The sequence below is a fragment of the Macaca nemestrina genome, chromosome 4, assembly GCF_043159975.1.
Source record: "Macaca nemestrina isolate mMacNem1 chromosome 4, mMacNem.hap1, whole genome shotgun sequence".
Taxonomy (NCBI): domain Eukaryota; kingdom Metazoa; phylum Chordata; class Mammalia; order Primates; family Cercopithecidae; genus Macaca; species Macaca nemestrina.
In genome coordinates this window covers 54208488-54222200 of record NC_092128.1, presented here as the reverse complement: position 1 = coordinate 54222200, position 13713 = coordinate 54208488, and the positions used below count along the sequence as shown (strand labels likewise).

General features: G+C 36.5%; 1 protein-coding gene across 6 annotated transcripts in view; it reads left to right on the top strand.

Moving 5' to 3' along the window:
* Window positions 1-13713, top strand: part of LOC105475332 (lysine methyltransferase 2E (inactive)) — a 103290-nt gene that overhangs the window by 75097 nt on the left and 14480 nt on the right. For all 6 annotated transcript variants that reach the window (XM_071094719.1, XM_011730495.3, XM_011730496.3 and 3 more), the window contains 4 exons: window positions 934-1198; window positions 2153-2251; window positions 12567-12731; window positions 13023-13331. In XM_071094719.1, coding sequence (XP_070950820.1) covers window positions 934-1198; window positions 2153-2251; window positions 12567-12731; window positions 13023-13331 — 838 coding nt within the window. The remainder of the gene's footprint in view (window positions 1-933; window positions 1199-2152; window positions 2252-12566; window positions 12732-13022; window positions 13332-13713) is intronic.

Sequence of the window (13713 nt, the reverse complement as noted above, 5' to 3'; positions counted from 1 at the left end):
TTTTGCTTTAAAAGACTCAAAGTTCTGATGTATTTGTTTTCTTCTTCTTCTGTAACATATTACATGTTGAGCATCCCTCATGCAAAAATCTGAAATCCAAAATCCTAAACTTTTTTTGTTTTTTTTTTTTTTTTTGGACGGAGTCTCACTCTGTCACCCAGGCTGGAATGCAGTGGCACGATCTTGGCTTACTACAACTTCTGCCTCCTGAATTCAGGCGATTCTCCTGCCTTAGCCTGTCGCATAGCCAGAATTACAGGTGCCTGCCACCATGCGCAGCTAATTTTTGTATTTTTAGTAGAGACGGGGTTTCACCATGTTGGCCAGGCTGGTCTCAAGTGATCTGCCTGCCTCGGCCTCCCAAAGTTCTGGGATTACAGGCGAGAGCCACTGCGCCTGGCCATCCTAAACTTTTTGAGCACTGACATGATGCCACAAGTAGAAAATTCTATACCTGACCTCATATGACAGGTCACAGTCAAAGTGCAGTCAGAACTTTGTTTCAGGCACAGAATTATTAAATACAGTGTAATACAGTGTGTAAAATTACTTTTAGCCTATATGAAACACGAGTGAATTTTGTGTTTAGATCTGGGTCCCATTCCCCAAGATATCTCATTATATATATGTAAACATTCCAAAATCCACAACCTTTCTGGTCCTAAGCATTTCAGGTAAGGCATGCTCAACCTGTACCAGTTATACTTATGATTGAAGGCCTAGTATCTGGTCAGAAATCAACATCTAATTATTACGTTATTTTAATGAAAAAAAATTTTTGTGGTAGTTAACTAGGAATGTAAATTACTAAAAAGGATTGCTTATAATTAATAATTGCATACAATTTTGTGGAGTTGCAGCTTAAAATGGATTAGAAATTTCCCAGTTTTGTTTTATATTTTGAAATAAATATTTAATTGGTTATCTTTCCAGTAAGTACAAGGTGGACTGTGCATGCCTCAAAGAAAACCCAGAGTGCCCTGTTCTAAAACGTAGTTCTGAATCCATGGAAAATATCAGTAGTGGTTATGAGACCAGACGGAAAAAAGGAAAAAAAGACAAAGATATTTCAAAAGAAAAAGATACACAAAATCAGAATATTACTTTGGATTGTGAAGGAACAACCAACAAAATGAAGAGCCCAGAAACTAAACAAAGAAAGCTTTCTCCATTGAGACTATCAGTATCAAATAATCAGGTATTGAACTCTGCTCTCAATGAAATTGAATAAACAAAAGAAAATAATCTGTCATATTTTATCCTCTTCTTTGTTATATGTATAATTGTTTAAAGTATTTTTAAGTCCATTCTGTCATTTAATGAAGTATTCATAAGTGTAAAATACAGGTTCTGCTAGAATTTGTACAATATTTGTTGAATTATTAAGAAACAGCACAGCCAGCAAATCCTTGCAGAATTGCAGACAAGATTATCCTAAGACTAGATAACTTTAAAAAAATCTTCTAGCTGGCACTTTATGTTCATAATAAATGTTTTTATTTAAAGTCTTAAGCTGCAAAATTTTCTTTCCTTAAACATGTGGATGCAGGTAATCTTATCAATTCTATAAGCATGTCACAATAACAGCAAATAAAATTTTTGAGAGAAAATTCACTAAGAACATATAAGGTAATTTTGGGGGTAGAGTTTGGCCAAAGTCTATCTGCCCCACCAGTAAATATATTGTTATATGTCCTCTATAAACAAAAAACAGTTAGGAGGGATAATTAAAATGTGAAAATTAAGTAAGGTTTTGCTCATTTCCAGGGCCCTATCTTCTAGAAATGATTTACCTTAAACTTTCAACTGAACACACACTTATTGAGCACTGGGTATTTGCAGGTTTTTCTGAAATAATGTATAGATTTATGTTTTGGGAACTCTATAAATATAAGGCCGTGCTACCATATTTGACCTATATTGATAAAAACTTGATTGGCTAAAATTTAAAAAGCAAAAGTATTTGATTGCATGATTTTGAAAAGCATCTTGAATTAGGAAACCAGTTCTAAATTTCTTAAATGAATTTAAGTAGGCTGATGATATTTATATGTTGAATTTCTTGTGGTTGAAAGACATTAAAATATTTTAATGTCACTGGTTGTATAGATGGAATAATAGTTTGTATAAAGAAGTCATTTCCATTTTTCAGGAACCAGATTTTATTGATGATATAGAAGAAAAAACTCCTGTTAGTAATGAAGTAGAAATGGAATCAGAGGAGCAGATTGCAGAAAGGAAAAGGAAGATGGTAAGTTGGGAAGCTACTAGTTTGGGCTTAGTGACAGCTGCTCTGCATATGGTAATTGTTGCTGCCTTTACATGGGCTTTCACGCTATTCTTTGAAGTTAGCAAATGATGTGCCATTGAGCATTTTTATTTGGTTTGATCGTTACCATTTAAATAAATGTCACTAATCTTGTATTTTTGTTGGTTGTTCATTAGAGATTTAAGAATGTATGACATTTAAGAAATAACATTTTGGAAGTAATAACTATTAATATTTTAATAATTCCACAATGAACTATTAATAAATTTTAATGCCACAATTATTGTTCAGAATGTCTTTTCTTAGCTAAATGTATCCTTTCATGATTTGAAATATAATAAAAACAGAACTTTAAACCTTATAGCACCAAATAAATTGCTTATGCAAAAAAAACAAAACTGACCACTGGTAGCTATTTCTATATTCTCACACTGCTATCATACAGTAAGGTTCTCATTAAAATAAATTTAGGATGTATATTCCTTGTACTATTTACAAATACTTTATCAATGTAAAAATTAGGACAAGGTATTTTCTCACAAATTATGGTAATTTAGCATTTGATCTGTCAGTCAAGGTAATTTAGCATTGGATATATCAGCCAGTTAAGAAAATATCATGATATACTTTCCATGCCCTAAAATTTGAAAGTGACTTTACAAACTGACTGATGGCCTTATGATAGGTGCTCCCCATTCCCCTTTACTTCGTATGCTCCTTTGTGTCCTGTTTTCCGGGTTTTCATGTTGTATTCCATGGAATCTCATGTCACATATTTAAGGGTGAGATGTTTGAAAGTTTGGTCATTGTTGACTGGGAGCAGTGGCTCACATCACTCACTTTGGGAGGCCAAGGTGGGTAGATCACCTGAGGCCAGAAGTTCGAGACCAGCCTCGTCAACACGGCGAAACCCCATCTCTACTAAAAATACAAAAATTAGCCGGGCATGGTGGTATGCACTTATATTCCCAGCTATTCAAGAGGCTGAGGTGGGAGAATTGCTTGAACCCAGGAGGTGGAGGTTGCAGCGAGCTACCTGGGCGACAGAGCGAGACTCTGTCTCCAACAACAACAACAAAAGTCTGATCATTGTTGACCTACTTAATATGTGCCTGTTTTTATCACCTTGATAGTTTTCTAATATTGATGAATTATTGATACTCAGAATTCTGAAAACAATGAAGAACAGTTTCATAGCCTTAGGATTTCAGGAACACTGGTCTGTCGAGACAAGGTAGTATTAGAAGAAAAGAAAATAGAAAATATTGGAGGAGTTTATAAAGGAGAAATTATTGTACCTAAAGGGATTATCTTGAACCTTTTTTGAGATTCGATTATATATGTTATATGTGCCTTTTCAAGTTACCTATGGCTCTTTATTGAGTATTGATTTTTAGTACTGTTCTGTTTATTCTTCAACTGACACAGCATTGTGCTGGGAATTTTTAGGAAACCAATTTAGAGTATTACTTGTTTCTGTGTGTGGCAAGTGTCTGGTGGGAGGAACCTCTTTTATAACTGGCTTTAAGGGCTGTCGCGACCACTTTGGAGAAAAAATGAAATAAAAAAAAATCATAGGCCAGGCATGGTAGCTCACATCTGTAATCCCAGCACTTTGGGAGGCTGAGGTGGGAAGATCACTTCAGCCCAGGAGTTAAGAGACCCACCATGGGCAATATAGCGAGACCTCATCTGTACAAAAAATTTAAAAAATTAGACAGATTTGACAGCGCATGCCTGTAGTCCCAGCTATTCAGGATGCTGAGGCGGGAGGATCACTTGAGTCTAGGAGGTCAAGGCTGCACTGAGCTGTGATCCTACCACTGCACTCCAGCCTAGGTGATGACAGAGTGAGATCCCTGTCACAAAACAAACAAAAACAGAAAACCAGTGGGGGTTTGTTGTTTGCCCATAAATACAATACTTTTATTCAGATTGAATTCTGTTTATAAACATTTATATGGGGCTACTTTAAATATATATTTTTCTATAAATGCTGACAAAGTTAGTGGATCTTAGAACATCCTCATTTCTAGATGCCAGAAGAAAACTGGATATTTGCTGGGCGCGGTGGCTCACGCCTGTAATCCCAGCACTTTGGGAGGCCGAGACGGGTGGATCACCTGAGGTCAGGAGTTTAAGACCAGCCTGGCCAATATGATGAAACCCCGTGTCTACTAAAAATACAAAAAAGTTAGCCGGGCATGGTGGCATGCGACTGTAATCCCAGCCACTTGGGAGACTGAGGCAGGAGAATCACTTGAACCTGGGAGGCGGAGGTTGCAGTGAACTGAGATTATACCATTGCACTCCAGCCTGGGCAATAAGAGCGAAACTCCATCTCCACAAAAAAGAGAGAATTGTATACTCCATGTTAAACTTGGTGGAACTTAGAAAATATATATGTATATTGGCTTGCTTACTTGGAATCCATTTTTGGTCCTGGTTTTGCTTATTAGTATGCTATAGTAAAATGAAGAATACTTCAAAGTTTTTATGTGCATTTTAATATATTCTGCCATCTGCCATTAAGGTGGATATGAAACCGAGTATTTTTCATGGGAATAAAATGTGGAAAACTTGAAAGTATAAATGTCTTTAATTTGGTATTTCAAAAGGATACGAAATTAAAATCTAAAAATCCTTGGCTCCTGACCCATAGCTCTCCAAGTCATCGCAATTGTTACTTCTAATTGGTACATTTGCTTTGATGTTTGCATTAAAGAATTTTTTGATGTACTCAAGCAGAATGAAAAATCATGCATCCTAGGATTCCTAAGCAATTAGTAGAGTTCCCCACCCCCAAGTATTAATATTATATTTGGTCTTGAAAAGTTAAAAATGAATCACCTTTAATCTTCCTAGTCTTGATTTATATTGGTTAGATTAATATCAGTAGTCAGAAAGATAATGTCAAATCAAAAAGTGAGAAAGAGGGACAACTAAAACTAGGTAGAATAAAGATGGTGGCATACTATTCTTGAGAAACTTAGTCAAACTGATTTAAATCTCCACCTGTGACAAGATTGACTTCCAAACCATATTACTTTTCCAGGACCAGAAATTTTCCAGGGTTAATATTTTGAAATATTTGCATTGCACTTACCAGTTGAAGATCCCAAATCCAAAAATCTGAAATGCTCCAATGAGCATTTCCTTTGAGCACCATGTTGGCTATCAAAAAGTTCTGGATTTTGGAGTGTTTCAGATTTAAGATGCTCACCTAGACTCGGTATCATGTATATTTATCAGATTGCAGTAAGACAAGTCAGTAATAACATCTTCCCGGATAAACTCCATGTAATCACCAAATTTAAATGTATAGTAGTCCCTCCTTATCTGCAGGTTTGCTTTCCCAGGTTTCAGTTACCCACTGAGGTTCAAAATATTAAGGTATTTTGAGAGAGATATCACATTCACGTAACTTTCATTACAGTACATGGTTATAATTGTTCGATTTTGTTACAGTTACATATGTATAGGAAAAAACAGCGCTGTATGTATAGGGTTCAGTACTATCTGCAGTTTCAGGCATGCTTTGGTGGTCTTGAAATGTATCCCCTGTGAATAAGTGGGATCTATTGTACTACACCCTGTCCTCTTGTGGTACAGCTTGAAAAATACAAAATTGGCAATTTTAACCTGTGTACATAATTTCATATACCACCTATTAAAATCATGCTTAATTTCCAGAAATTGCACCAGGGTATTTATGTGTTTTGGTTGTTGGCCTCTTTTTTTTTTTTTTTTTTTTTTTTTTTTTTGAGACGGAGTCTCGCTGTGTCACCCAGGCTGGAGTGCAGTGGCGCGATCTCGGCTCACTGCAAGCTCCACCTCCCGGGTTCACGCCATTCTCCCGCCTCAGCCTCCGAGTAGCTGGGACTACAGGCGCCCGCCACCATGCCCAGCTAGTTTTTTGTATTTTTAGTAGAGACGGGGTTTCACCATGTTAGCCAGGATGGTCTCGATCTCCTGACCTCGTGATCCATCCGCCTTGGCCTCCCAAAGTGCTGGGATTACAGGCTTGAGCCACCGTGCCCGGCCAGCTTCATTTTTTTAAATGAGAATAGAAGGCAGTATCTCTGCTTTTAGAAGTATTTACAAAAATAATTACAACTCAGCAATAAGTGAAGGAGGTATAAATATGATAGATAACTTATAGCTGGGGAGAGATCAGATTGTTTCATGAACTCTAGGTAATATATTTATGTATGTATATTTAATATATTTCTGTATTTATATTTATTATGGACCTTTTGAGTAGGGTTTAACCAAATACAGGTTAGCTTATGACAAAGTTTTATGGAATGTATTTTTCCAGGGGAAATCCTGGAGAGAGCTATAAATATAATAAATTATATTTGGTTGGGATTATAGGCTATTTTTGGAGGAGAGGGCTACTAAAGAGATAAAGTTGGCTAGAGGTCACAGAAAATACTCAGGGATGAAGATTTCATGAAAGAATATTTATGTGGCCAAGATGGAAAGCCTTTTCATTTCCAGTTCCATTACCCTCTACCCCTTTTGGCCTTTTGGATTTTTCTTTTATGAACATTTTCTTTTTCCATCCATCATATTTTGTCTTTTTTTTCCCTAGGAAGTTGTTACCTGCTTTTACAAAAGCAAATTTGTGGCTAAGTTATATGGAACTGCATAGTTATTGTACATTAGGAAAATCTTACCATTAGCCAGTAGACTGAAATACAGTAGACTGTTTATACTCACTTGATTCCAAAAACCAGGGCACTACTGAGTGTCCTCCTAGTGTGTTTGTGGAGGTGGGGTTAGGTGGCTGTAATCTTGTCATATAAATAGTACATGTGGAAGGGGATTAGATACTGGGGGGTATACCTGTAGCTTAAAGTGATCATTTTAAAAGCAGCAAACTTCTGAAAGATTTAAATACTGAAAGAGACTTGTTGCTGGGCCTGGTGGCTCATGCCTATAACCCCAGCACTTTGGGAGGCCAAGTTGGTTGATCACTTGAGTTCACGAGTTCGAGACCAGACTGGGTGACATGGCAAAACTCCATCTCTACTAAAAATAGATTAGCCAGGCATGGTGGGACATGCCTATAATCCCAGCTACTTGGGAGGCTGAGGCACGAGAATCACTTGAACCCAGAGGAGGAGGTTGCAGTGAGCCAAGATGGTACCACTGCACTGCAGCCTGGGTGACAGTGAAAAGCTCAAAAAAAAAAAAAAAACACACTTCCTCCCCCATTTATAATGGCATGAAAACAGTCTCCTTTGTAGTTTTGAAATATTTCCAAAATAATTTTTCATAACCCTCATAATGTACTTTGGGAATATAATCTTGGTAATATTTGATGGCCTGTATTGTCAGGTTGCTTACAATTGAGTCCACAGAAGATGATTCAGTGTGGTCTTCATATTTAAAAGGACAGACATTTCATAAACAGTGAAAGGGTATGACAAGGAGGTCACGTAGGCAAGATTCCTGGACTTGTCAAGCAGCTAGGATAGTCTAGAATTTTTATACCACCACAACATAAACTTCATGAGGGAGAAAACCTATAGTTTTATTCATTGTTGTAGCCCTAGCTCCTAGGGGAATAAAAAATGATGGGCAAAAATGTAGACCCTCAATAAATGAGCTAACTGAATGTTCCTGACAACCATTTGAGGAAAGATAAACAGATATAGGCCCATGAATGTGAAATGAATGAAGCTTCCCTGTAGTTCAGGTAATGCATGATCTGGAGGCCTTTGCCCTGGATTGTGCAGGATTCTCCATAATTTTCTCAGCGTTCATCCTTCACATCAAGGAGTATTCCATGCAAGTATAACTTGAGATGCTTTGTGAAAAAGAGCCATGATCAGTTTACTGTGATGAGCACTATACGATATCCTTCCTTTTCAGATTTCCAGTGTACATATGTTTAAAAACTTGAGAAATTGTCAGATTTTCCTAAACTTGTATACCCTTGCAGTTTCTTGTGGATAACACCTTTGACTCCCACAGAGTGTTATTCAATGGAACAGACACTGTGGGAAAACACTACAGAATACATGCTGTTACTAAATGTCTCTAGGAAAACTTGACTGACTTCATTTAGAAAATCACTTTAGAAGATGCAGTGCTTTAATAATAAAATAGAGAAGATAAATTTGTTGCCAGAAAAGCCATCTGGTGACAGGATTTGAGATTTTATCCAACTCCCTGTTCTGTCCTCAGCATGATTAAGTTGATACTGATTTTTTTTGTAAGGTCCCGTTTTCTCTAAGAGTGGGAATTGTATTTCTAAAGAGGAGTAATTAATGACATTGTGGTGTTAGTGAAAGGGAACCTGTTTCTTTTTTTAATTTTTTTTTGAGATGGAGTCTCACTCTGTCACCAGGCCTGGAGTGCAGTGGTGTAATGTTGGCTCACTGCAACCTCTGCCTCCTGGGTTCAAGTGATTCTCCTGCCTCCACCTCCCAAGTAGCTGGGATTACAGTGCCCACCAGCACGCCTGGCTACCTTTTTGTATCTTTAGTAGAGATGGGGGTTTCACCATGTCGGCCAGGCTGGTCTCGAACTCCTGACCTTGTGATCCACCCACTTCTGCCTCCCAAAGTGCTGGGATTACAGGCTAGAGCCACTGCGCCCAGCCACCTATTTTTATTAGGTACACAGTTCAAACAAAATGAGGTTAATCAGCTTTAGCTGCCTTCTAATAAATTCAAGATTTCCAAAATTGTTGAAATGCTTCGTTACATGTCTTCAAGTAACAGTGATACGTGCTTGACATAATGTACACATAGTTCTTACTCATTTAACAAAAATGTGAGAGCTTGCCATTTGAAATATCAGATGAACAAAGAAGGCAAGGTCACTGCTCTGGAGAAGCTTTCATAGAGAATGGGGTAGAGGGAATAACAAACGAGTATCAAAATAATAAAGAGTGCCGTGAGTATAAATTCAATCACATGATAGAGGAAATGGAGACACCACACAAGTCATACGTGTTATTTTGGAATGATTTTTATTGGTAACAGATAATCTTACCCATCTTTTTAGATTTATAAGTTAATCTTTGTTATATAAAAGGGTAACACTTTTTTTGAGCAAGGAATCATTTAATTTCTCTATTTCAAAACCAAAGGATAGGGTGATTTTGTAGGTGGGCTCTGGCTTTCCTTTTCCTATTTTTTTTTTAGATAAAGACAGGGCCTCGCTCTGTTGTCCAAGCTAGAGTGCACTGGTGTGATCAATAGCTCACCGCAGCCTCCAACTCCTGGACTCAAGCAATCCTCCTCCCTCAGTGTCTGGAGTAGCCTGAACTACAGGCGCATGCCACCATGTTCCACTAATGTAAATTTTTTTTTTTTTTCCCCCTGAGACAGAGTCTCGCTTTGTCACCTGGCTGGAGTGCAGTGGCACAATCTCAGCTCACTGCAACCTCCACCTCCCAGGTTCAAGCGATTCTCCTGCCCCAACCTCCTGAGTAGCTGGGACTACAGGCGCCACGCCACTACACCTGGCTAATTTTTGTTTTTTTAGTAGACAGGGTTTCACTATATTAGCCAGCATGGTCTCAATCTCTTGACCTCATGATACATCCGCCTCGGCCTCCCAAAGTGCTGAGATTAGAGGCATTTAAGCCACCATGCCCAGCCTAAATTTTTTTGTGGAGATGGGGGTCTTGCTTTATGATGGGGATATTACTAAGCAGACTGCTTATAGGAAATTACAATCCTCTGTATTTACTCTTGTAAAACCATAAACTAAGATACATGTCATAAAAATAATGTATAGATTTCATGGGAAATCTATCAAGTTTAGATTATATAGCACAGGTGTTAGGGACTATGGAAAGTCTGCTGGGGTCAATTAGGACTCCTAATTTCTCCATCTCTAGATAGTTAGCTGTAACTACCTCAAAGAATAAAACTTGTTTTTCAGTTACAGCTATAAAATGGGTGGCAAATTCTGTCTTTAAATATGTACTATATACATGCCTGTGTCAAAGAATGTACTGTGGGTGACTAGAAAAGCTGAATGACATATGACCTTTAAGAAATTTAAAATAAATGTAGAAAATCAGGCATGTTTATATTTCAAAATATTTGTGTATTTTAAGATAAAGTTAGGTTTAAAGCTGTTAGGAAATGTTTAGTGCTTTCAGCTTTATTCTTACCCAGCTGTAGTAATGTAGGAAGGGTTTTGCTTTACGTAGTGGCAGTAATTGGAAAGAAGAGTAAATTAGGAGCCAGGAAACCTGCATAATAATTATGGCTCTGCTTTTGAATGAGTCACTTAATACACATGGGCTTTGGTTTCTTCAGCAGTATTGGACCACATTATTTTTTAAGATCCTGATCAACTCTAGATTATGAACCATCTCTAAATATAGGATTTTGCTCTATAAATTAGCTGTAGTGTTTACAGGGGAGTTTTTTTAATTGTATGTTTATATCATAGTTTTATCTGTGACCCTTATTCCTACTATCCAAAACAAAAAAATACTGGACTATGTCAGACTCTTTTGGCATAAATTCTTATTTACCTTAGAACACCCAGGATAATCATACTACAGAAAACATCTTCCTTGGGGGCCTGCCTCGTGGGTAGTTTTTTCTTTTACACATACAGTGATTTTTGCCAAGACAAAGTTTGTTTCTTCTGGAAAAATGTACTTTCCCCAAATTGTACTTTCCCCAAAAATGTACTTTCTCCAAATAAAAATTCTTTATTTTAATTTTTTTGAAAAGAAATAACCATAGTAATTAATCCCTCCCCTACAACCAGGTTCATCAGGTAAAGCGCAGTTTGGGAAAATGATCTTTTTAGTTACTCCAAATTTCTCCTTTTCTAAATTCAGGGTTTTAGAGAAGCCCTGATAAAAAGTTTTACAGAGAACCACACGACAAAAAGGGGTAAAGGTAATTTAAAAGCCCCAAAATAAGGAATTTTCTAAGAAAAGAACTCAGATGTAAAACTTTCAGTTACAGTGAACAAGTAGAACCATCTTTTGCATGTGCTATTTTAGTGTTTGCCCATCCCAGGCTAGGAGAAGTGAGATGCAGATATGTAATCCATGAACAAAGAACCTTACCTCTTTGGACCTGTTTCCTCAGAGTCATGTTTGCAATATGACAATTTGCTGTAACAAATTAGAAACTTAAAAGTATTATTACTTTTGTTGACATAATATTTTGTTCCCTTGCTGAGTGTAACAACAACAACAACAAAAATACAGGAATGGGTAAACAGTAGTTTCCAAAGTGTAGGTATCTTGAGGTTTGAATCTCTGCTGGTAATTAGTGGAACTAGAGCTCCAATATTGAGAAGACTATGGCATCCAGACCTTGAGTTTCTGATCTTTCTTCCTCACATCGATGGTAATAAAGGAGGAAAGACAAATGGATCTGAGCCTCAGGACCTGGTTCTTTTCATTTGAAGAACTGGACAGTTGATGGATGTGGTTCCTGGTTCTGGTTTAGAGCTGAAGCATCTGCCAGGCCCACTGGTGAAGGCTCTGGGTCTTGCTCTTAATGTTCTCTTTGGATAGAGAACTGATGCTCAAAGGAACACTTGGCTGTTTCTCAGTCCCTGTCTTGAATTGTCAGTGTAAGACAGGAAGAGCAGAAGGTAGAGGAATACCTTATAAGAATTACAATGAAGGGCGAGAGGCTAAAGTAGAAATAATAATTAACATACGGAATGCCTACAATTTTCCAACTACTGTTTGAAAACCTCACATTTTCTGTTGGAACCAAATAACAACTCAGAGAAGTGCAAGTTTTATTACCCACATCTTACTGTCTCAGAAAGGTTAACTTGCCTGGAGTCACAGAGATACTTACCAAATAACAGTTGTAATTTTTAAATGCAAGACTTTACCTCACAACATCCCGCTGCAGTATGTCAATAATATACTCACTCAAGTGCATATGAATTTTACCTTTTCAGCATATCATTACCTTAGGGATTTTGGATCTTTTCTTAAAAGGCTGGTTTCTGTATTATTAAGAGAAAAGATTTTCGGTTTGGTAAAACAAGGTAATTTTTGAGGCTTTTTTTGCTTTGTTTTACCCTTATCATTAACACTCAATCATCCAAGTGTTTCCTTCATGAAATACTTGTAATAACAGGACTTACCAAGATGATGGGAATTCTGAAAGGTCTTGAATGAACAGAAATGTTTTTTCTCCCCATATTCACCAATAATAGAAATAGTTTGCTAATAGTATCATAGCAATTATTTTTTAAATTTATCACAAACATTTGGACTTAATTTTACTTTTGAGCAATGATATTTATGATGTCACTTAAATTTTATATTTCATAGACAAGAGAAGAAAGAAAAATGGAAGCAATTTTGCAAGCTTTTGCCAGACTTGAAAAGAGAGAGAAAAGAAGAGAACAAGCTTTGGAAAGGATCAGCACAGCCAAAACTGAAGTTAAAACTGAATGTAAAGATACACAGATTGTCAGTGATGCTGAAGTTATTCAGGTATTACTTATTCAGGTCTAGTTTTATTTTCTTAAACACTTTCAAATAAAATTTCTATACTTGCATTAATTACTTATAAGGAATTTAAAATAATGTCTATTAGCTTTTTAATAGCCTCTTTCAGATTCTATGGGAGTTTCAGTTTGAGCTAAGACTATATATTATTTCTGTTCTTTATAACAGAATTCATAAATTCTGGAAAGTTGGCTTCTGAAGTAGATTAATGCTATTATATTTAAACTTTATATATATGTAGTATAAAAAGCTCCATTCGGTTGTATTTTGAATTAGGAACAAGCAAAAGAAGAAAATGCTAGCAAGCCAACCCCTGCCAAAGTAAATAGAACTAAACAGAGAAAAAGTTTTTCTCGGAGTAGGACTCACATTGGACAGCAGCGTCGGAGACACAGAACTGTCAGCATGTGTTCGGATATCCAGCCATCTTCTCCTGATATAGAAGTTACTTCACAACAAAATGATATTGAAAATACTGTACTTACAATAGAACCAGAAACTGAAACTGCACTAGCAGAAATAATTACTGAAACTGAAGTTCCAGCACTTAATAAATGTCCTACAAAGTACCCCAAAACAAAGAAGGTATGATTCTAATGAATGTAAGAACTGTTTTTCTAACAGTTTCTTATATTAGTTATATTGGTGTTTTAAAAACTGGATTTTTAAGATCTCATAATGAACAGAATAAGACGCAGTTTTTATACTTGCAGATTTTTAAAATAAGAATGAGAATCCCAGAACTGTAAAATTAATATAAATGTTTGCATTACTGTGAAGATAAAGTTACATTCAGTTTATCAGGACTTTTTAGTATTGCAATTCATGATTTCTTTAAATAAGTTTGTCTACTTTATGTACAAAATATATACTTCTCTGAAACTGGTTTTAGATGTGTTATCCTTTATTTATATTTTTATAAATTTCATTGTATAGGTAGATTATAAGAATTAAATGTGAAGAAATT